This window comes from Coenobita brevimanus, chromosome 3 (genome assembly GCF_032717465.1).
Source record: "Coenobita brevimanus isolate Jiangsu-jjx chromosome 3, ASM3271746v2, whole genome shotgun sequence".
In the NCBI taxonomy this organism is placed as follows: Eukaryota; Metazoa; Arthropoda; class Malacostraca; order Decapoda; family Coenobitidae; genus Coenobita; species Coenobita brevimanus.
Window position 1 is genome coordinate 19,269,749 of NC_136956.1, and position 24,349 is coordinate 19,294,097.

A 24,349-nucleotide genomic window follows, 5' to 3' on the forward strand; every position below is an offset into this window, starting at 1 on the left:
GCTGTATATAAAAAATTCTATGAATTTTATGAAATAGGAGTCCAGAAGTACATCCCACAGCACAAAGAAGCAGATAAGAAAATACAGAAATGGTTCAATACAAAATGTAAAAAATCAAAAGAAAGAAGAGATTTGTTGTGGAATAGATACAGGAGACACAATAGTGAAAGGACGTATAATAATTACAAACAGGCAAGAAACGATTATACAAGAATAAGGAGAGATGCCCAAAAACAGTTTGAAGAGGATATAATAAATAAAAGTAGTGATCAACCAAAGCTGTTTTACAGCTACATCAGAAGCAAAACCAAAGTAAAAGATACAATCCAATCCATTACGGACGAGGGAATCACTTATATACAAGAGAAAGATATTTGTGAAGCGCTAAATAAGAATTTCCAATTAGTTTTTACAGAAGAAAAAAATTTTGAGAGGGACTATGTGGAACATGCATGTCCACACATACTACCAGATATACAAATAGCAGAAAAAGTCATACAGGAGGAGTTAAGTAAATTATACAGAGGAAAAGCAAGTGGTCCTGATGAAATTTCATGTTGGGTATTACGAGAATGTGCAAAGGAGTTAAGTAAACCATTATTTTCAATTTTCAAGAAATCCTTGAGTCAAGGTAAACTACCTGATATTTGGAAGAAAGCAAATATTGTCCCCTTATTCATGGAAGGAAATAGACAAAATCCACTCAACTACCGACCAGTATCACTGACCAGTGTTGTAAGCACGGTATTAGAAAAGCTTATAAGAAAAGCTTAGGTAAATCATCTAGAAGAACACAGTATGATAACAGAAAGACAGTTTGGTTTCAGAAAAGGAAAATCATTTGTTACTAATCTGTTGAGCTACTATGACAGAGTAACAAACACAATACAGGAAAGAGAAGGATGGGTGGACAGTATCTATTTAGATTTCAAGAAAGCATTTGACACAGCACCACACCAAAGACTTTTATCGAAACTGTACCATCAAGGAGGAATTCTAGGCAAACTATTTTGTTGGATGCAAGATTTTCTCATAAAAAGAGAAATGAGAACAGTACTAAGAGGAAACTACTCATCATGGAAAGAAGTGACTAGTGGAGTACCACAGGGTTCAGTGCTGGCACCAATCATGTTTTTAGTGTATATAAATCATATAAACAGTAACACTGGAAATGAAAGCCATCTGAATATGTTTGCAGGTGATGCAAAAATACAAAGGAGAATTACTAACACAGACTCTTGTAAAGAGCTACAAGAAGAATTAAATAAACTTCATGAATGGAGTAATACATAGCAAATGGAATTCAATGTGGACAAGTGTCATGTAATCAAGTTTAGTAAAAGTGGAAAAAGACCTGACTGGGATTACACGTTAGGAAATAAAACCCTATACACATCAGAAAGAGAGAAGGACCTAGGTGTGATTATCAATAACAGACTATCTCCGGCTGACCACATCAGCGAGAAGGTATGGAACATTTATACACTGCTTGCAAATATGAGAATAGCATTCACATACATAAATGAAGACATGCTAAGAAGGATAACATCATTAATTAGACCAACCCTGGAATATGCATCAGTAGTCTGGAGTCCTCATCTCAAAAACACATAGACAAGATTGAAAAAGTTCAAAGGGCCGCTACAAGATGGATACCAAGCTTAAGGGACCTAAGCTACGAAGAGAAACTAAATAAACTGAATCTACCAACACTACAGGAGAGAAGGAAAAGAGGTGACATGATAATGCTATATAAGTGCACATCAGGGAAGGAGAAAATAGACATAAATGATTACTTAACATATGGAGAAGCATCAGCATGAGGACACTGCAAAAAAATGCATAAGAAGAGAGGTGATAAAGACGTAAGGAAATTCAGTTTCCCAAACAGAGCAATTGATCAATGGAATGCACTACCGAATGAAATAGTGTGTGCCAAAACAATTCACAAATTTAAGGATATGTACGATAAATATGGTTTAAAACACGGGACAGTACGAGCTTGACTCATTCCTGTAAAGATACAATTAGGTAAGAACAATTAGGTAAGGTAAGAACACTCACATCCACACACCCACATCCACCCCCTCCACACACACACTCACACACACACACACACACACACACACACATACATACGAACATCTCTTGTAAATTCTGCTTCCAAGCGATTGGGTGTGCTAAGCCGACTCCTTTCCTTCTTTGCCCCTGCACAAGTGTTGACTCTATACAGGGGTTTATCTGCCCCTGTGTGGAGTACGACTCTCATGTGTGGGGAGGCTCCCCACATATAGCTCTTCTCAATAGGGTGGAGTCAAAGGCTTTTCGTCTCATTAACTCTCCCCCTCTTTCTGACTCTCTTCAACCTCTGTCTCTTCGCCACAGTGTTGCATCTTTATCTCTTTCCTATCACTGTTCCTCTGAACTGTCTGCATGCATTCCTCCACTTCTACGACAGGCGCGTAACACCCGTCTAGCGGCAAACTCTCACCCCTTTTCTGTCCAACTCTCTAATGCAAGAGTTAGAAGTTACTCCCAGTCCTTCATTTATGCAGCAGGTCAACTCTGGAACTGTCTCCCTCTGTCTGTATTTCCTGCTTCCTATGATCTCCAGTCTTTCAAATGCAGTGTGTCCAGGCATCTCGAAATGAATGGATCTTGAATTTGTCTCTCTCTTGTATTTTGTTTTTCTCTTGGAAGGAACAGTTTTGCGGGCTCATGGCCTTTGGTTCCTTCTTCCTCACATAAAAAATCACACACACACACACACACACACACACACACACACACACACACACACTCACACAATCACTCACACACACACACACACACACACACACACACACACACACACACACACACACACACACACACGCACGCACGCACGCACGCACACACACACACACACACACACACACACACACACACACACACACACACACTAGGCACCGAGGGGAGCAGACGCATGTCGCCACCACTCCATACCTGGCCAACCTAAATTAGTGTCTGTATATGAGCCAAGCTCTGTACCAGGTTAGACTAAATGGTGTTCTAATATTAAAAAAAAAAAAAAAGTTAAAGACTTGTTCAAACAGTAAGGAAAACAAAGTAGCCCAAGACTGCGCTAAATCAGCTAATATTTGTTTAGCCTATAACTTCACGAGGGAATGTAAGTACTATTTGTGCTTTTAACACTTCATAATGACCACATACTTTAGTAAAACAAATTTGGAAAAGAGAAGGGGTAAAGGTACAAAGCAGGGTGATGATTTCTACCAAGAACTGGTTGAAATGGAGACTCACAATAAACTGGTGGAACGAGTACACAGACTAGAGATTGCTTTTCACAATGAGATTGATGAAATTAAGAAGCAGATGCACTTGAAAAAGGAAGAAATAGTAAAATTAGAAAAGGAAATCAACAAGAAAGACACAGCCATAGATAAGCTGACAGTAGAATTGGGTTCACTTAGGAAAAAATTTCGTGAAATGGCAAGTACAGTAGTAAACCACGAGAGTATTATGGAAGAGTTCAAAAATGATACAGAGACAATTAGGCAAGTAAGCAATCTGATAGATCAGAGCAGTGATATTGAGGAGAAGATAACACTGGTGAATGAAGGTGTGCAAAGCTACAAAAATTATGTGGAAACCACTTATCTTGAAATGGTGAAAGTAAAGAAAGACTTAGAAACAAGGATGGAAGAAAAAAGCATTAAAAAGGAAGTAAAAAGAATAATCCAAAACAATCCTAAATTAGTTAGAGATTCAGCAGACATCAACAAATCTATAGTAAACACTGGTATAGAAGATGAAAAAGTAAGAAACAAGATCTCAAGAGACAAAAAGGAGATGGCAAATGTAATGAGCATATTGAAGGAAGTATCAGAGGAAATCTGTAATAAAGACATAGAGGAACACAAAAGATTAGGGAAATACGAGAGAAACAAGTCAAGACCCGTAAAAGTAACCTTCCAGAGTGTGAACACTGTGGAGGAGATAATAAAAAATGCAAGGAATCTTAGGGAAAAAGAGGAGTTCAAAAATGTATGGATAAAAAGATGCCTAATACAAGAGGAACTGGAATTACTGAAAGAGAAGAGGGAGGAAGCAAAAACAAAAAATGAGGGAAGATCAGAGGAGGAGAAGATTTCTTTTTTTTTACAAGGTAATTGGATTGCTGGTAAGAAAATGGTACATAAACAGGAGGGAATAAAAAGAAAGAAAGTGGTAGAACCAAATAATGATAAGTATATAAACAAGATGATTAAGTTGATGTACTCAAATGTAGATGGAATGGTATCTAAATTATTAGAGATGATTGATTATATCAGAGAGAATGAACCCCAGATAATATGCCTAACTGAAACAAAATTAACACCAAGGATATCAAATGACATCTTAAACTTAGAGGAATACAATATATGGAGAAGAGATAGAAACTTAAAAAACGGAGGTGGAATTATAATATGAACAAAGAAAAATCTAAAAGTCAAAGAAATAGAACTAGATATACCCTCACAAGTAGAACTGATTGCAGTAGAGATCAATACATCTGAAGGGAAAGTAACTGTAGCCAATTTGTACATGCCACCTAGATCAAACACATGGGAAAGAGGCGAATATGGGAACCTGGCAGAGAGTACAATTCAGAGTTTAAGAGCATTACTACATAGAATGGAAGAGAAATCGGAAAGAATTATACTAACTGGAGATTTTAATACAAATATTAATTGTAATACTCTAGATATATTAAGCCAAGAAAGCGGTTGGGACCAAAAGCTCCTGGATCTCGTGCAGGTGTTTTTCCTAACGCAACATGTAAGGGAAAGCACCAGAAAAAGAGGACTTGATGTACCCTCAGTGCTAGATCTTATATTTACTGGGCAAGAAAACGATATTGACAATTTAATATATCACCGTCCATTTGGCAAAAGCGACCATGCAGTACTAAATTGCAACTTCAGGGTTGTATATGACATAGTTAACAGCAATGAAAGTTACAAAAAGAGTCTAAATTATAAAAAGGGAAACTATCATGACCTAAAGAAGTACTTCTTAGAAACTGATTGGGAACATGAGCTTAGAGGACAAAATTTAATGCTATATAAAAAAAAAATTGTGAACTTAATGAAATAGGAGTCCAGAAGTACATCCCACAGCACAATGAAGCAGAAAAGAAAATAAAGAAATCGTTCAATACAGAATGTAAAAAATTAAAAGAAAGAGATTTATTGTGGAATAGATACAGAAGACACAATAGTGAAAGGGCATATAACAACTATAAACAGGCAAGAAACAATTATACAAGAATAAGGAGGGAAACCCAAAAACAGTTTGAGGAGGATATCATAAACAAAAGCAGTGATCAGCCGAAGCTATTTTACAGCTACATCAGAAGCAAAACCAAAGTAAAAGATATAATACAATCCATTACGGACGAGGGAATCACTTATACACAAGAGAAAGATATTTGTGAAGCACTAAATAAGAATTTCCAATCAGTTTTTACAAAAGAAAAAAAAAATTAGAGGGACTATGTGGAACATGCATATCCACACATACTACCAGATATACTGTACAAATATCAGAAAAAGTAATACAGGAGGAGTTAATCAACTCCTACAATACCTATGTATTGTTTTAAATTGCGTTGTTTCTTCTGGTAGGCGATTAGATGAAGTTGTATCTTTTTATTTATTTATTCATGAAGATAGATTTATTTATTTATTCATTTTTCTTATTTTTTTTCCTTTGGCTCGTATTCTCGGCGGTTAAGTTAGTGCCCTAACACCTGTTCTTTACCTACTTATTTTGGGATACAGCTGGCGCATATAAATTTTGTATGTTATTTATGCAGAGTATGGTTATGTTAGAATGATTTAAGTAACACAGGAGAAGACGGAAAGGTGTAATAAGCAAAGTAAATCGCTTAGGAGGAGGTGTTGGGCAGCTTCCTTAATGGACGAGAATACGGACCTTAGTCCTAGAATGTTATTTCCCTTAGGACACACACACACACACACACACACACACACACACACACACACAGGAAATTCAAGGTGATTTATGAGCTCATCAGACAAGTCAACCCTGGAACTGTCTCCCTCTCTATAATTCCTACTGCTTATGATCTCTAAGTCTATCAATCGAAGCGTGTCCAGGTATCTCGAAATGAAATGACTTTGAATTTGGCTCCCTGATTTTTTTTTTTTTTTTTTTTTTTTTTTTTTTTGAGGGAGCAATCTTGTGGGCTACTGGACTTTGGTTTTTTCTTCTTTGCATTTAAAATAATCTGATAGTGAAACAGTTAAAGCAAAATCCAATACTACTAATACCACTGTGCTGAGTTGAGGAGGGGACAGTGTGTAGTGAATGTGTACATTTTTTTATTTTCGCGTTAAAAAAAATAAGGCTATGGCTGCATAGAAAAATACAATATAACTCTGCTGGCTTTACCTGGCAGTACCTGAAGTCTTGGTATGTTGTCGCCATTCTCAGGGTTTGCATATGATTAGAAGATTTATTTCTGCTTCATATATCTCTGGCGTCTGTCTTGAAAATATTGCTTTTCACATAAGGTATCATTTCTATTCTCCTTACCACCACTGTCTCATTTACTGCAGGTAGGCTTACACATTAGTTACTGATTTCAATGTAATAAATTTTCCGTGATATACTCTATTTAAATTATCATTATCATCATTATCATTTAAATCTACCATCATCAGTTTCTTATATTTGCAGCAACCAAAATTCTACATCTAATCGAGATCGTCTTCCTTTTCATCGACAGTTTTCATATCTGTTTTCAGAATGAACTGCAAGGGACAAGTTTTGCCGATAGCCTTTGTTACCTTCTGCATTACAAAAAAGAAATCATCACCACTTACTACTGTCACCATCTTGCATCTTTCATCGAGACGTGAGCAATTTTACATCCCTATCGAGGTCATTTTTCCTATTATTTTTTTTATCATTTCAGTGCTCTGCCATATCACTGCTTACTATTACCATTAGCACCATAACTTTAATCAATCCTTAATCATCATTAAATCTACCAATCTGCACCATATTTAGGACTGTCATCATATCGTCATCATATCATTCGTAACCATTCCCAGGATATGAAAAATGCCATAGCTATTGTCAGGCACCATTACCATACTTTTACAGATTGTTAGCAATATCAGTCTCCTTTAGGCACCACCACCATCACCACCATTACTATCATTACTACCCAGTATTACTACCCCTTCACCAACCAGGCAAGTCCACTGCCACAACATTCATTATATTAAAATCACTACAATTTTTGCCACCACCCCAACCACCACCACCATAATTACTATAAATTTCAATCTTTTTTGGCGATATGTATCAGTAAGTAATTATATTCTTTCTTACACCAGAGTATTTGCATTACTACTACTACTGCTGCTGCTCCTGCTGCTGCTCCTGCTGCTGCTGCTACAACAACAACAACAACTATTACTACTACTATTACCACAACTACTGCTTCTACTATTACTACTACTACTTCTACTACTACTACTACTACCAAACAATTGTCAGTCTCTGCCAGTCGTTACCAAACTGTCCTCTCCTTCATTGGTGGCAGATGAAAAGTAGATTTACACTGATAATGTATAGTTTTGAGAGAGAGAGAGAGAGAGAGAGAGAGAGAGAGAGAGAGAGAGAGAGAGAGAGACGGCTTATGTTCCCACGCACATCCATAAATTGGTAACCCTTTCAGTGCGATTCTATCACTGTAATTCGCGTTTCACAAGACAGCATAATCAATTTATGAAACATCTCCAGTATGACAAAAAAAATAAATAAATAAAAACGCAATACGTTTGAATGTTTAGTCTGATTGGTGATCTTTTTCCCTTGGTAGTAGTGGTTAAATCTGAATTCAATTTCTTTTTTTCATGGAAGAGCGGTAGCCAGAGACAGACATTTTTTTGTTTTTCTATAAATTTCCCAACTACTCTTTTAACGACATGGGTGCAAACACACGATGAGAAAAATTGCATGTAGTGAAACACATTACAAACACTGTATGTGGAATTTCAAATACGAATTTCGATATTATCATGAGTGTTACATGTATCAGTCCGTTTGGTAATTCAGTGTAACATAACCTCAGTTAGTCTCGTCAGTCAGCAGCCTCAGCACGCTACACGAAAAGTAGGAGCAACAACGACTAAGATAAATCGTTGAGGATGAAATGAAAGAAGAAAAGTAAAGGTTGCTAAAAATAAAAGGAGGGAAAGTGAGCGAGACATGGTATGAACTGGGAGGTAGTATGGAGTAAGAGGACGGGAGATTGACAGTCATGATACCATGTCCACCCAAAGGATTATCCTGTCTCACACAACAGCTAGTCTAACGTTCATTACCTCACCTCCAAACAAGCAGACATCCGCCAGAGCGATCCACAAAGAAATTACATTCGTCAATGAAGAGAACAGGATTCCACTCTCATCTGGCCCACCATTCATGTTGGCAACACCACTGTAATCTGTTCTGACGATGGGCGAATGAGAGATCCAGACCTCTTACGGGTCTACGTGGGTTTTGGCCAAACCACCGCAGTCGCCTCTGTATGGTGAACCTGTTTATCCGATGATTACGTAGACCAGGATTCTCACCTGCTGTTTGTGCTGCCGATAGGAATCTGTCTCAGAGATGCAGCAGCTAGATGTGGTGACCTTGACATTCTGCTGTGACATGTACTCTTCCAGGACGCTGTCGGTCGTCAAATGAATCTGTCCCATGATGCCTGTGGATGAGACTGACAATCGTTGAATGATAACAGCCCATTATGCTGGCAGTCTTTCAAGAACTAACAGATTGTATTCCATTTACCCATGACCTAACTTTTATCGTAGACGTAAAACGACCACGTGCTCCATTTCCACCAATAGGCAGCGAGTGGAATGGGTTGACGTGATACATCTTATCTCTGAGACGTGGCTTCGTGAACAAAATGAATCTTTGTGTTCATGTGAGTGCCGTATGAGTCCATGATCCTTCCAAACCTGATCAATGTTTGAAATAAGCAACGGTACATGAATTATTACAATTGAATTAGATGGTACGTTTTCATTGACTCAAACTTTTGCTCACTTAGTAACATAAAGTGTGCCTTCCCGGACTAATATATATATATATATATATATATATATATATATATATATATATATATATATATATATATATATATATATATATATATATATATATATATATATATATATCATCATTTCATTTCATTGCCAGACGCCATGTATCCCAAATGGGGTGGCCAAGGGCTTAGAGTTAACTGTTTTACAGGGAGGGGCACTAATCCTCCACCAACCCCACTTGACATGTAGGGATGCCAACAGCATCTGGTGTTCCCAGGCGGTCACCCATCCAAGTACTAACCAGACCCAACGTTGTTTAACTTCGCTGATCGGACGGGAAGTATATATATATATATATATATATATATATATATATATATATATATATTACACTCCGTTCACAGTCACAGCTAGCTTATGGTTTATTTGTCATTTGTACCTGTATCTGTATGATATGTACTAATCCACTGGACCGGATTCTCCCCTCAAAAATAATAAATAGACTTTTCCCCCGTGCTGCCAGAGTATGAATGACGGGAAGGTGTCTGGAACTGGAATGGTACATGTGAAAGTGGAAATGTTGTACTGGCAATGTTTGTGTGTGTCAAGTTTGGTTTATATCATCGGCTAAACTGACTGGATGCAAACATATAAGGATATCAAAGAACAAGTCACTAGTGCCCTTTTGTGTGCCCCCACCTGGTTCGCATCCTAGACTCATAGGAACATACATCAAGAGATAAGTGTTTTACCACTGGATAACCTTTGAAGAGACATGTACAGTTCATCGTTACAACTGTATAACCTTTGAAGAGATATTTAAGGTTTACTGGTGAATACATTATGTATTATGCCACATTCTTTATCGTTTTTATCAGAAAGGGAATATGCGACATTAAATCTAAGTTATATTTCCCGCAACGCCCATCTCAACAGTTACTTCAAGAAACAAGGGATGAGGCTATGGCACACCTAATGTCTGACTTGGCTCATATCTCTGACTGGGGTAAAAATAATATGGTTGTCTTTAATGCTTCTAAGACTCAGTTCTTACACCTATCAACCCGACAAAATCTTCCACAGGTATACCCACTAATGTTTAATAATATTCAGATTAATCCTGCATCATCCTTGAACATGCTTGGGGTTTCATTTACTCGGGACTTATCTTGGAAAGATCATATTACAGCTCTTGTAAAATCTGCTTCCAAGAGATTGGGTGTGCTAAGCCGACTCCGCTCTTTCTTTACCCCTGCACAATTGTTGACTCTATACAGGGGTTTTATCCGCCCGTGTGTGGAGTACAACTCTCATGTGTGGGGAGGCTCCCCACATACAGCTCTTCTCAATAGGGTGGAGTCAAAGGCTTTTCGTCTCATTAACTCTCCTCCTCTTACTGACTCCCTTCAACCTCTGTCTCTTCGCCGCACTGTTGCATCTTTATCTCTTTTCTATCGCTACTTTAATGGTCACTGCTCCTCTGAACTGTCTGCTTGCATTCCTCCACCTCTACGACGGGCGCGTAGCACCCGTCTGGCAGCAAACTCTCATCCCTTTTCTGTCCAACTCTCTAATGCAAGAGTTAACCGTTACTCCCAGTCTTTCATTCATGCAACAGGTCAGCTCTGGAACTGTCTCCCTCTGTCTGTATTTCCTCCTGCCTATGATCTCCAGTCTTTCAAACGCAGTGTGTCCAGGCATCTCAAAATGATCGGATCTTGAATTTGGCTCTCTATTGTATTTTGTTTTTCTCTTGGAGGGAACTGTTACTGCGGGCTCATGGCCTTTGGTTCCTTCTTCCTCGCATAAAAAAAAAAAAAAAAAAAAACACTGAACACCGGAATCGTCAACCTAACACGCACTAGTCATAATCTCTATTTTCCGTTTTAAATCTTTTAGTATATTCCTGTTAAAAGTTTTATTTTTTTCATCACTTCATCCATATCAGGAGAAAGCCAGTTCTGATTCACACATATTCTGAGATTTGCCTATATACGTCTAACTAATAATTCCGCATCTAGCATCTCTTCAGTTCATAAATCCTTCAAGAAACCTAATATAAGCAAATTCCCGTTTCTGAAAATGACGACTAGCCAATTATTACAGTACAAGCACGATTCTTGAAACTTGTATATAATTTTTACAGCATTACCAGGTCAATATAGATATCAGTATGGTATAATGACTTGTAGGTAAGATGTTAAATGCAGAGAAAGGACACAGGATTTATTAAACGTTTCGACTGTGACGGCTTTCCTGAAACAACAAATGTTTGATACAAATGAGCAAATAGTTTACAATATTGTTCTTTATATTATGGCCAGCAGGAGGCTATTGTATACTAAACATCGCCCGTGCAATGTATGTCCTCTGCTGCTGGTAAACATCGCCCAGGGAACATATGTTCTTTCTGCGTCAGGGTTATCATCATTATCACACACCACCTATACCTCAAAGTTCCTCCTTGTGATCTCCCTCAACCACCACCTTTTCTGGGGCCATCAGCAAGTTTTCCTTCAGGGGTAGTGTCGACCAGAAGTTCAGTACCTGAGGAAGGCGGTGAAAGCAGGAGAAAGCTAAAATGATTGCATGAAAAAACGATAAAATGAAAGAGTGCGGTAAGACACACACACACACACACACACACACACACACACACACACACACACACCTCATTCCTCACACCTGCAAATCACACAATTTTTCAACGGGGTCTCTCCTCATCTATAAACTCATCTGGATATAAAACACCGAAATATTGAAAACAAACTTAAACGTGATTTATAAAATCAATTACCAAATACATTGTAGAAGGACGGTAAAAAGATGCTCAGTTAATAGCAATAATAGTTCCAAACCCAAGGTTAACTGAACGTTAACCCAGTGGAGATCAGGCTGAAGTTACCCTTTTCCCATAGTCCTCAATCTTCCATTTGGGAATAATAAGGTAACTGAGAGACGTTTACATGACTAGGCAGCAATGCTATCACGTGACGACGTCCCTCTCGTACACCGGAAGATACTCAAAAAAGGAACAAATAGACAAGGGTACAGGACCGCTACCCTTGCTCAATAAGGATACTGGCGCAGTCACATGCCATGCACCTTGCTAAATACACTGGCGCGGTCATCTGCCATACACCTTGCTAAATACACTGGCGCGGTCACCGGCCATACAGCTTGCTAAATACACTGGCATGGTCACCTACCACACACCTTGCTAATACACAGGCGTGGTCAACTGCCATGCACCTTACTCCTAGACTAACCCCTTAATCTATCCCTGAGGGTGTGTTATCGTTACCTGCTGGAGGCGATCGGGTGCCATGGCAGGAGCAAGATTAAGATCAAGATGGTGAGGGTCAGAGGGGTCAAAAGGGGTCCAGGTGAAGCCCAAGGAATCATCTGGGGTTGGGTTTCTGTGAGAGAGATATCTAGGGTAAGTTGGATACAGCACTTTTTTTCTTCTATATCAATATGATTGTCTCATTTTCACTCTCTACAGTACATAAACATAAGGAAAATAAGACCATAACGAATAAGGGGAATGGAAACAAACTAAGCACACACTATTGCCATACACTTATTTAAAAATCTTGCACGTCTATTGCAATTTTAGATTCCAGAGCCATCTTGTGTTCTCTGTATTGTAACAATTCACTCTGGCGCAATCAAATATCCCTGTAACATATCCTAGCCTCCTTTAAGAAAACTAGTCCCTTTTTAATGTAATCCCGACCTCTGTAGTGTAACCCAGTCCTCTTTGATAAAACCTGGCCCTCTGTAGCACAATTTGGCCCTCTGTTGCACAACCTGGCCATCTGTAGCACAACCTAATCCTATGCAACACAACCTGGCCCTCTGTAGCACAACCTGGCCCTCTGTAGCACAACCTGACCCTCTGTAGCACAACCTGGCCCTCTGCAGCACAACCTGGCCCTCTGTAGCACAACCTAATCCTCTGCAACACAACCTGGCCCTCTGTAGCACAACCTGGCCCTCTGCAGCACAACCTGGCCCTCTGCAGCACAACCTGGCCCTCTGCAGCACAACCTGGCCCTCTGCAGCACAACCTGGCCCCCTGTAGCACAATCTGGCCCCCTGTAGCACAACCTGGCCCTCTGTTGCACAACCTGGCCCCCTGTAGCACAACCTGGCCCTCTGTTGCATAACAAGGCCCTCTGTTGCACAACCTGGCCCCCTGTAGCACAACCTGGCCCTCTGTTTTACAACCTGGACCCCTGAAGCACAACCTGCCCTCTGAAGTACAACCCTGTCCTCTGTAGCACAACCTGACCCTCCGTAACACAACCTCGTCCTCTGTAGCACAACCTGGCCCTCTGTAGCACAACCTGGCCTTCCGTAGCACAACTTGCCCCTCTTTAGCACAACCTGACCATCTTTAGCACAACCTGGCCCTCTTAAACATGAACCTGCCTTCTGTGCCACAACATAGTCCTCTGCAACATAGCCACTGTAACACAACATAGTCATCTGTAACACAGCCTAGGCCTCTGTAAGACAACGTAGTTTTCTGAACCATAATCCAGCCCAATGTAACATAGTCCTCTTTAGACAGCAGAGGCTATCGTAACTCAGTCTAGGTCTCTGTAACACAACCTAGGCATTTGAAACACCTACTAGGCTTCTGTACCAAAACCTGGGCCCTCTGTGATACAGCCTAGAAATCTCTACAATTATTTAGGTCTCTGTGGTACAACCTAGCAATCTGTACAACTATTTGGGTCTCTGTGATACAATGTAGCAATCTGTACAACTATGTAGATCTCTGTGGTACAACCCAGCAATCAGTACAACTATATAGGTCTCTGTGATGCAACCTAGAAATATGTACAACAGTTCATGTCTCTGTTTCACTACCTGACAATCTGTACAACAGAGGCTTAAACACAGTCCAAGTCTCTGAAAAGGAATCTAACCCTCTTTAACATTATCCTGCCTTGTGACACACATCCAGGGGTCTCTGTATCCTAATTTAGAATCCTTTTAACACTTTTTTTCTACAGTTTTTTTTTTTTTTATTGAGAAAACTAGGTCGCTCCCACAACTTTAAAATTTTGCGGTGGTTAAGTGAAATTCCAGAAAGGTTAGTTATGAGGTCGGAATAAGTCTCGTTAGTTACTATTTCCTTGTCACTCCAACCTGGCATAAAATTGCCATTCTTCCCTCTTGAATATTGAGTTTAAAAATATATTAACAAAGGAAAATGGTGCTGGTTACGAAGTAGTGCTATTGTATGGATATAGAGCCATAGCATCGACCTATCAAACCACTGAGTTAAGTGAAATAAGCTGCAGAAGGACGAAAATCTGGGCCAGGTTAAGGTGAAGCAAGTATAGTTAAACTGACCACCTAGTCTGAGTATAGTTGACCATTACTAAGCTGAAGGGGGTTAGGAATATTTTTCAGGTTAAAGTAAACACACTATATACTCCTCATACCCTAATCTAGCCTAATATTTTCTTCTCGGCATGTTGAATACCGAGCTGTAAATTAAATTAACACTCGTATAAGGCGCTAGTCACGATGAAGTGTCTTGGAAACGATGTAGATTCATAGCACTGTCTTTCCCTGTCATTTAGCAACATGGAGTAAGCTACGAGGGGAAGAAAAGATGGGCCAGGTTAGGTAAATGAGCAAAGAAAGCATACCCAATAGTTGTGACAAGATGTAGATTTGTAGTATTGTCTTCTTCCATCAATAAATAACGTGGGTTAAGCTAAGAAAAGAAGGATGTATGGGTCAAATTAGGGTAAAAGAATGAACCTACCCAGTGGATGCGAAGTTGACCCACAGCTGTGTTATGAGGTCACGCATGCGCCCGTCGTTTGGTGTTGTGGAAATGGACTGACTGAAGATACCATCGAGTGGGAAGAGGTAGAAAAGGTCATCCCCGTGGCACACCCCTGATATGCAATGATGATAAGAGTGATAATAAAAACAGAAATAATTTCAAAGGCTGAGGGGAGAAAAGCATAACAGCATTACTAATAATAATAATAATAATAATAATAGTAATAATAATAATAATAATATTAATGATAATAATAATAATAATAATAATAATAATAATAATAATAATAATAATAATAAATAATAATAATAATAATAATAATAATAATAATAGTAATAATAACAACAATGGTAATAATAATAATAATAATAATTATTATTATTATTATTATTATTACCATTGTTGTTATTATTATTATTATTATTATAACAATAGTTATATAATAATAATAATAATAATAATAATAATAATGATAATAATCGGTAGGTGGGGGCGCTCACCATCCACTCACTCAATGTAATGCTGCTCTCGGGCGTGTGCCCTTTCCTCTCCTCCATCCTTCTTTCCTTCCATCCTCTTCTGTCTTTCTTTCCTTCATTCTTTCCTCTTTCTTCTGCCTACGGGTGACTTTACACCTCCTCTTCTGTCTTTCTTTCCTTCATTCTTTCCTCCTTCCGCTTGTGGGTGACTCTACAATGAGTGACAAGTCAAATGGTTTTCTGTACACCAGGATACGACTTACTATGTTGGGTGGTAACCATATAACCTAATTTTGGCGCCTGGTGGTTTAGTGGGTAATTACGGTGCTCCAGTCGGATTGAGCCGGTGAAGGTTTATATCCAAGGGATGGTTGGGGTTTATTGCTCACGTAATGCCACTAAGGGATGAGTAAGGCTGGTCATTCTCATCTTAAATGTCAGGACCAACTTGCCTAGCCCCGGGCTACTACGTTCCTCATGGGGCAACGTAGGATTGGATGATGGATGGATGGATGGATGGATAATAATAATAGTAGTAATAACAATAGTGCTAAAGACAGTGAGACAGCCAAACTATATATGCGCGCATCAGCAAAAATACGTCCTCGGTACAGACTAACCCAAGAGAGCTTTGACGAGTTAGGAGATTAAGGAAATAAATCACTTAGGAAGAGGTGTTAGGCAGCTCCCTTTACCAACCACAATATGAACCAGAGAGACAAAGCATCATGCGTGCATCCGTAAAAATACATCCTTAGTATAGACTAACCCATGAGATCTCTGAGAGGTTATCATTTACACTTGGCCAAAGTAATCCATCATGAAATTGTAAAGTGTGTCAATGCTTTATGCCTCATTGGTTTCAAGGCTTTAAAAATACTACAGTATTCATTTTATTCTCGAATCATTGCTCCTCAGGTAGTAGCGGACAGAACCTGATAACACACACACACACACACACACACACACACACACACACACACAAATACACACACACACACAGCAATAATGTAAATCCCCCTCTTAATCTAAGTTCAAAATTACATGTAAAATATATACACATATTGTACATATTTACAATACCTTATCCCAGATTCAAAAATAATGAGAGAGGGTGGTGTGAGCTGAGGGCAGGGCAGCGAAATGGCGGGAGACAAGGTGATATGGAGGCGATTTGCTTGTGGGTACCTCTTACGAGACCGAGGGGTCTGGCAATAGATAGATATTTAAATTCAATCTTTAATTTTTTTTTAAACTTCGCTTGCAAAACAGCCTCTGATTTACTCCACGCCCAGTATTCCCGTCGGTTAAGGAGGCTCCTTAGCACCTCTTCCTTAGCGATTTATTTTTAGATATGGATTGTTGGTATTAATTTGCACGTCATGTATGCAAAGTATTGTGGTATCAGAATACTTTATATAACACAGAAGAGGAGAGCAGGTGTTAAAAGGACAATAAATAGCTCAGGAAGAGGTGTTAGGGAGCTTCCTTAACTGAGGAGAATACGGGCTCCTGAGGCAGCCACTGTTGGGATCATATTCTTGTTGATTATGGATGCTAGGTAGCACCTCTTCCTTCGTGATTTATTTTTGGATATGGCCGGTTAATATTTTTTTCTGTATTATTAATGCAGAGTATGGGGATTATGGATGGACTTATGTAACAAGGAAGAGGACAGCAAGGCGTAAAAAACAAAATAAATTGCTTAGGCAGTGATGTTAGGGAGCTTGCTTATCTGTTTATGTAACACAGAAGAGGACAGTCAGGTCTAAAAAAAAAAAAAAAAAGGCTTAGGGAAAGGAGTAAAGGAGTTTCTTTAATTATTTATGTAACACAGAAGAGTAGGTAGGGTGTAATATGCAAATAAATTGCTTAGGAAAAGATGTTACGGAGCTCTCTTAACTCTTTATGTAACACAGAAGAGGCCAGGAAGGTGCAATAAACAAAATAAAGGGCACAGGGAAAGGTGTTAAGGAGCTTCATTAACCGACAGGGATAGGGCCTTGAACTGCAAAATCATATTTGTCGGCACAGTCAACAGAAATCCTGATCAACTCGCTGGACATGTTTGCAACACAGCGAGTAATGATCACCCGACATTAGCATGGGGAGGCAATATAGTTCTTGTGTGTGTGTGTGTGTGTGTGTGTGTGTGTGTGTGTGTGTGTGTGTGTGTGTGTGTGTGTGTTGTCAAAATATCTCGACAAGTTATAGATGAATTTTCACCAAACTTCCAGGGAACAGCAACCGTGTGGAGGCGCAGAAGCCTATTACCTTTGGTGAAAAGTTAATCAAAGATGACCGAATGCCAGTCGCCATATTTTTTTTTTTAAATATGAATAGGCTTTTTGTGAAATGCAGGGACTTGGTTCAGTAGTGTTTAGCGAATTTTCTTCAAATTTAGTTTGTAGGCAATAGTACCTTAGCCAACAGCGTATTTTGGCGGACGATTAGCATTCCACCCCTGAACGCACTACCCTGAAGCCAGAAGGATCCCCCCAACACCTCACTCTACACTCCCTCTGACTTACACTGGCGTGGTGGTGTGGAGCCCATTAAAAAGAGAGTTGCGAGAGAGATCTGGCTGTAATGTGTCAACTCGTAGGTGAAGGTGGGCGCCATGCGGGAGTATCGGTGAGCCTTCTCCTCCACACCCACTTTGACCAGTCGATCCCCGTACATCTGGGATTACAGTAATGGGTATACAAATTACTGCACATGTGAAGTGTACAGTAATGCAGATACAAGTTACTGGAAGTCTGCGGGTTACAATAATGCATGGGGATACAGCTGCACAAGAATAAACACACGAAAAGCACAGTAAGTATTACAGATGTGCGTCTTCCTTGAGAATGAATGTGAGAAATAAATGGTTCATGCGAGCATCAGTGAATGTCTATCAGCAAGACAAGCAGAATTAAGTACAAAAAAGAACAAGGCAAAATAACCTGTGAAAAAAAAAGATAGATAATAAACAGATAAATATATCAGCACAATTGCAAATGAGAATAGACATCATGATAACTCAGAATAAAACTTGTAATTAGGCAGATTAAGCAGCATGAAAAGTATACATTTTCTAAATGTACGAAAGAAGGAACTATAGGCCAGGTGCCCGAAAGATTCTTCCCTCCAAGAAAAAACAAGAACAAGAAAATAGAGAACCAAATTCAAGATCCGTTCATTTCGAGACAGTATTCCAAGTAAGAGTAAGTAACGTATGTAAGAAGATGTAATATCATAACTTAGGATCATGTAAATCGAAGTAAGCATCATCATATCTACTGGAGGATTAGAAACGTGACACTCTTGACTAAATATTCCTCTGCCACCTCGTACCCCGCTGAATATCCTCCTGTCTCAATTACACCTATTCCTTTGAAGACCCTTGAGTAACTTGTAAATGCTTAAGTATATTTGTTGAAAGCTCTATTCGTGTTCCAGATGTCCAGTGTGTATTTCGCGAAGGCTGTGGTGTTTGTGACTCCCTTCTTACTCTGGTGTTTATGCAGTTGTCCCTTGGAAATGTTGGGTGGGAGTGAGACACAGGTTAGAGCTTGAATTCTTTACTTTTCCAAACGTTTCAGGCCACACAGAACCCACTTTCAGAGAGAATGAACAGGAAAATGGGTTCTCTGTAGCCCGAAACGTTAGTGAGTGGACTGCCTAGCTCTACAATAGAAATTGGGATACTTCAAGACTGTAAACGGGTGGCTAATTTAATTTTGTCTTCAAAGAGATTGAACAAGAGGATGAGCTCTGTGTGGCCTGAAGCCTTATAGAGAAAATAAAGAATTCAAGTTCTACTCTGTGTCTCTCCCACCCAACATTTCCACTTATCGCAATGGATCATGTACAGTTGTCCTTTGATTCTAGTCATAGGTCGTGTGATTGGATGTACTTGAGTTCTGTCTTTGATCATGTGATTCATAAGACTGATTATTAAAATTATTGTACAAACATCAGTGTAGGTGAAGCATTACTCAGTGTAATTCAAGAGTTTTTGGGTAACACGCCCCAGTGTATAGTTATTAATTGAAAACATAGTGATCATTGGAATGTCATTTGAGGAGTTCCCCAAGGTAGTGTTTTGAGTCCAGTACTTTTTATAATTTATACTCATATATGGGATGGTTCAAGAAAAAAGTTAATAGCCTATACTAACGACAGCACCCCGTTTGTAGCCATTCCTGCATCTGCAGGAATGAACTGTGGAATACTCTCCTTATTACCTCTGTGATAGAAAAATGGGATAGCCCAAGATTTTAAACGGGGGACTCACTTAATTTTATCTCGTATATCAAGTGAGGAATAGTTTTTCGTAAGCTGCTAGTCATTTTTATTTTGTTCTCATGTTCATACCCCATTTTCATGTTTGTTAGTTGTTTTTCCTGATGGAGAATTTAGGTCAATACTCCTAGATTTCTTCCACTATAATAATAATAATAATAATTATAATAATAATAATAATAATGATAATAAAAATAATAATAATAATAATAATAATTATAATAAGAGTAATAATAATAATAATAATAATAATAATAATAAAAATAATAACAATACTGCTGCTACTGCCATTACAACAACAACAACAACAGCAACTACTACTGCTGCTACTACTACTACTACCTCTACTTCTACTACTACTCTGTCTATCTATCTATATACCTAGGCTGCTTCCCTCAAGGAAAGGGAGGTAGCCGTGACAGGACGACACACTCCCCATTTACTCATCCATTCAGCCACATTCATTCGCATCTTAGCCCCAGAAGAGAGAAGGGACAGATCCTCACAGCACCACAGCGCACAAGGGTCAACTGCGCAGTGCAATCAGTGACATCCCCAGCAGGGCCCGACAGCAGAGCTGGTTTACCCTGCCACATCATAATAGACCCATCACCTTACCCACACCTGACCTGACTAGCTGATCAGACCCAGTGCGGGAGAATATCCCCTCAAGGCTGCGTCATAATTTATTCATTCACAATTTCTCTCCATTTATTTCTATCACGCACAGCCACTCTTCCTTGCTCAACAGACATCCCTCTCACATCCAGCGCTCTCTTCACACTGTCTATCCATCCTATTCGTGGTCTTCCTCACAACCTTACAACTCTCACATCAGATCTAGTTATCGTTTTCACCAACCACTCATTATCCATTCTCTCCATATGCCCAAACCATCGCAACACGCTCTGCTCAACTCTATCAGCCATCTCCTGAACAACTCCAGTTCTCCTTCGCACTCCATCATTTCGCACTCGATCCATACGCGTCACTCCACACATACTCCTCGGACATCTCATCCCCATTACATTCAAACTTTTCCTCTCTGCTACACCCATATTCCATGTTTCAGCCCCATATAATGCAGTCGGTACCACAACACCCTCATACAGCCTTCTCTTTACATCCATTCTAAGCGAACGACATCTAAACACCTTTTTCATTCCTCCCAGCACCTTTCCTACTTCATTCATTCTAAACTTCACTTCTGCATCTATTCTTCCATCCACAGCAACATGTGACCCTAAATATTTAAAACACTCTACCTCCTCAAGCAACTCACCATTCAAAACTATATTCATCCCCCTACCATCTACCAACCTCGTACACTTCATCACTTTACTCTTATTCTCATTTACTTTCAATTTCCTCCTTTCACACACCCTTCCTAACTCCTCTACCAACTGTCTCAATTTCTCCTCTAAATCAGCACCAGTGCAGTATCATCTGCAAACAGCAGCTGCTTCAGATTCCACTCTCCACCATCAACATTCACCAGACTCAGACCTCCACCTAAAACTCTTGCATTCACCTCCCTTACAACACCATCCATATGAATATTAAACAACCAAGGCGACATCACACATCACCTTCGCAGCCCCACTCCCACAGGAAACCAATCACTCACAGCATTTCCCACTCTTACACACGCTCTACTATCTACATAAAAACTCTTCACCCCTTTTAGTAACCTACCATCAAGTCCATACAATCTTAAAACAGTCCACAAAGCCTCCCTATCAATTCTATCATATGCTTTCTCTAAATCCATGAATGCCCAAAACACATCCTTGCCTTTCGCTAAATATTTTTCACACACTTGTCTCACAGCAAATACCTGATCCAAGCATCCTCTCCCTCTCCTGAAGCCACACTGCTCATCACCAATCACTCCCTCTGCACCCTCTCTAACTCTCATAATTAATACTCTGCCATACACCTTACCTACAACACTCAAGAAACTTATACCCCTAAAGCTAGTACGTTCATACTTATCACCCTTGCCTGTATACAACGGGACAACACAAGCACTTGCTCAGTCAACTGGGACCATACCTTTCACAAAGCACACATTCAACAATCTTACTAACCAGTCAACAGTAGTCACTCCACCAACCTTCAGGCATTCCACAGCACACCCATCCATACCTGCAGCTTTCCTTGTTTTCATGTCTTTTACTGCCTTCTCAACTTCCTCCTTCGTGATCAAAGAATCATTCAACTCTCCCAACACATTTATTCCCAGCACCCTTCCATCCGCCACAATCTCAGCCACCTTTTCCTCCTCTACATTTAACAATCTTTCAAAATACTCTGCCCATCTCTTCCTTGCTGCATCCATCTCAATTAACATCCTTCCATCCTCTGTTTTTACTCGCTCTTCCTTCCCAGACTCTCCCTTTCGCACCCTTTTCACCTCCTTCCAGAACATTTTCTTATTCTGTTGAAAATTCTTAGTCAGCCGCCTACTCCATCTCTCATCTGCTGCCACTTTAGCATCACGCACAGCCCTTCTCGCCCTATTCCTCTGTTCCTTATACCTCGCATATGACACCTCATCCTTCCTCTGCAGCCACACTTCATATGCACGTCTCTTCTCAACCATAGCCATACTTACTTCCTCGCACCACCATTCACTTGCTTTTCTTACACCACCACCCACACGTCTCACACCACACACCTCTTCTGCATGCCCCACCACAGCACCCGTAAACAACTGCCATTTCTCCTCCACACTGCCATTTTCCTAATCTTTCACTGTGTTCCATTCATCTTTCAATTTCTCCTGATACTCTATCATTTTCTCTCTTTCATCGAACTCACTCACTTTCAAAACCTTCCTACCACACCTAACCCTCCTAGCTCTCACTCATCTCTTACCTACTCTTAACTTTCCCTCCACCAGGTAGTGGTCAGACATACCTCCACCCTCCCCTCTCAGAACTCTCACATCCAATAATCTTCCTATTACATTCCTGGACACAACCACATAGTCCATCAAAGCTCTATCAACAACCCTTCCACCCTCCTGTCTCACCCATGTATACTTATAAATATCTTTCTTCTCAAACAGCGTATTTCCAATCACCATCTCTTGCTCAACGCACATCCCTATCATTCGTTCCCCATTTTCATTTCTTCCAGGCACACCATGCATACCAACTACACCTTCAAATGCTACATTTCCCACTCTAGTATTCAGATCTCCCATCATTACCACATTCACATTCGTTCCAAAACTCTGCAGACACTCATCAACATCATTCCAGGAAGACTCCCTCTCTTGTTCATCCCTTTCACTACGAGGCCCATATGCACTCACAAACACCCAGAACTCACATTCAGATTTCGCTTTCACCCACATCAGTCTCGATAACACCTCCTTCCATTCAATCACACACTGCTGTACTACAGGACTCACTAACAAGGCCACACCTTCTCTTGCCCTTCCTCTATCAACACCTGACAATCTTCCATTCACACTTCCAAACATAGACTCACCCTACTACTACTACTACTGATAATAATAAAAATAGTAGTAACAACATGCAGTACCATATCTAAGAATTAAAAACATAGTAACCAAAAACAAATTGACATAAGCAACAACAGAAAGAATAGGAAAGAATAAACAGTTTAATATTTTATACTGAGCAACATTAAGTTAGACGAAAGGCAGCAGTCCACTCTCCCTACCTCTGTCATCTCATCCAGGCGATCCTCTCCAAAGTGGCGTCCCCCAAGGTAGTGTGAGAAGATCCTGGAGGAGAGGGTGAAGGGATCCGTCTCATCCTGTAGCTCCAGCGACACCTCCTGAATCTCCCTCTTCGTCAGTAGCTGGGCCATGGACGCGTTAGCAAGAGTCTCTGGGGAGGTCGACATGTTTTCCGAAATATTGTGAGTTTTAGTGTATTCCTTATGAAAACATTCGATTATAATGTTATCTCTGGGGAGGGCTGACACTTTCTCTTAGATGTTGTCAATGTTCTCTCTGGGGTCGATCAACACTTGCTCCAAAATGTTGTAAATTTTAATCTATTCCTTATGACAACACCCGACTACATTGTTGGTCAACACTTTCTCCTAAATGATGTCAATTTAAGTGCATTCCTTGTGACATCAAGCGATTATATTGTTAAATCATTTACTCACAGGACTGCTATTTGGAACTCATTGCCTCAGATTAGCCCCCCCCCCCCAGAAAAAAATCAACCTACAGCAGTTCAAGTCCAAATATTAGATTTTTTATGAACGGAGGACACCTGTGTTCTTGTATGTTTTTTCCCTTCCTGTGTTCATCTTCTTAATATATATATATATATATATATATATATATATATATATATATATATATATATATATATATATATATATATATATATATATATATATATATATATATATATATATATATATATATATTAAAGAAGAATAATTCTTCACATTTTTCACCCTAACATGGCCTAAAATTATCTCACCATTCTGAATTCCGAGATCTAACAGTAGAATAAGATGCCAGTCGTGCACTAATGCTATCTCAAAGATGTAGAGTCGTAGTATTATCTCTTGCTGCCGCTGAGTATGTAATAAAAGCTGCCCAAAGGACGACAGTCTGGGCCAAGTTAAGGTGA

General features: G+C 39.6%; 1 protein-coding gene across 1 annotated transcript in view; it reads right to left on the bottom strand.

Annotated features, from left to right (window-relative positions):
• Window positions 1-11,585: 11,585 nt before the first annotated feature.
• Window positions 11,586-24,349, bottom strand: part of LOC145393371 (cocaine esterase-like) — a 32,631-nt gene continuing 19,867 nt past the window's right edge. Inside the window, exons 7-11 of the mRNA XM_080267472.1 lie at window positions 23,415-23,584; window positions 17,960-18,110; window positions 14,926-15,061; window positions 12,439-12,553; window positions 11,586-11,681 (exon numbers count right to left, since the gene is read on the bottom strand). Of these exons, the coding sequence (XP_080123598.1) occupies window positions 11,586-11,681; window positions 12,439-12,553; window positions 14,926-15,061; window positions 17,960-18,110; window positions 23,415-23,584 (668 nt within the window). The remainder of the gene's footprint in view (window positions 11,682-12,438; window positions 12,554-14,925; window positions 15,062-17,959; window positions 18,111-23,414; window positions 23,585-24,349) is intronic.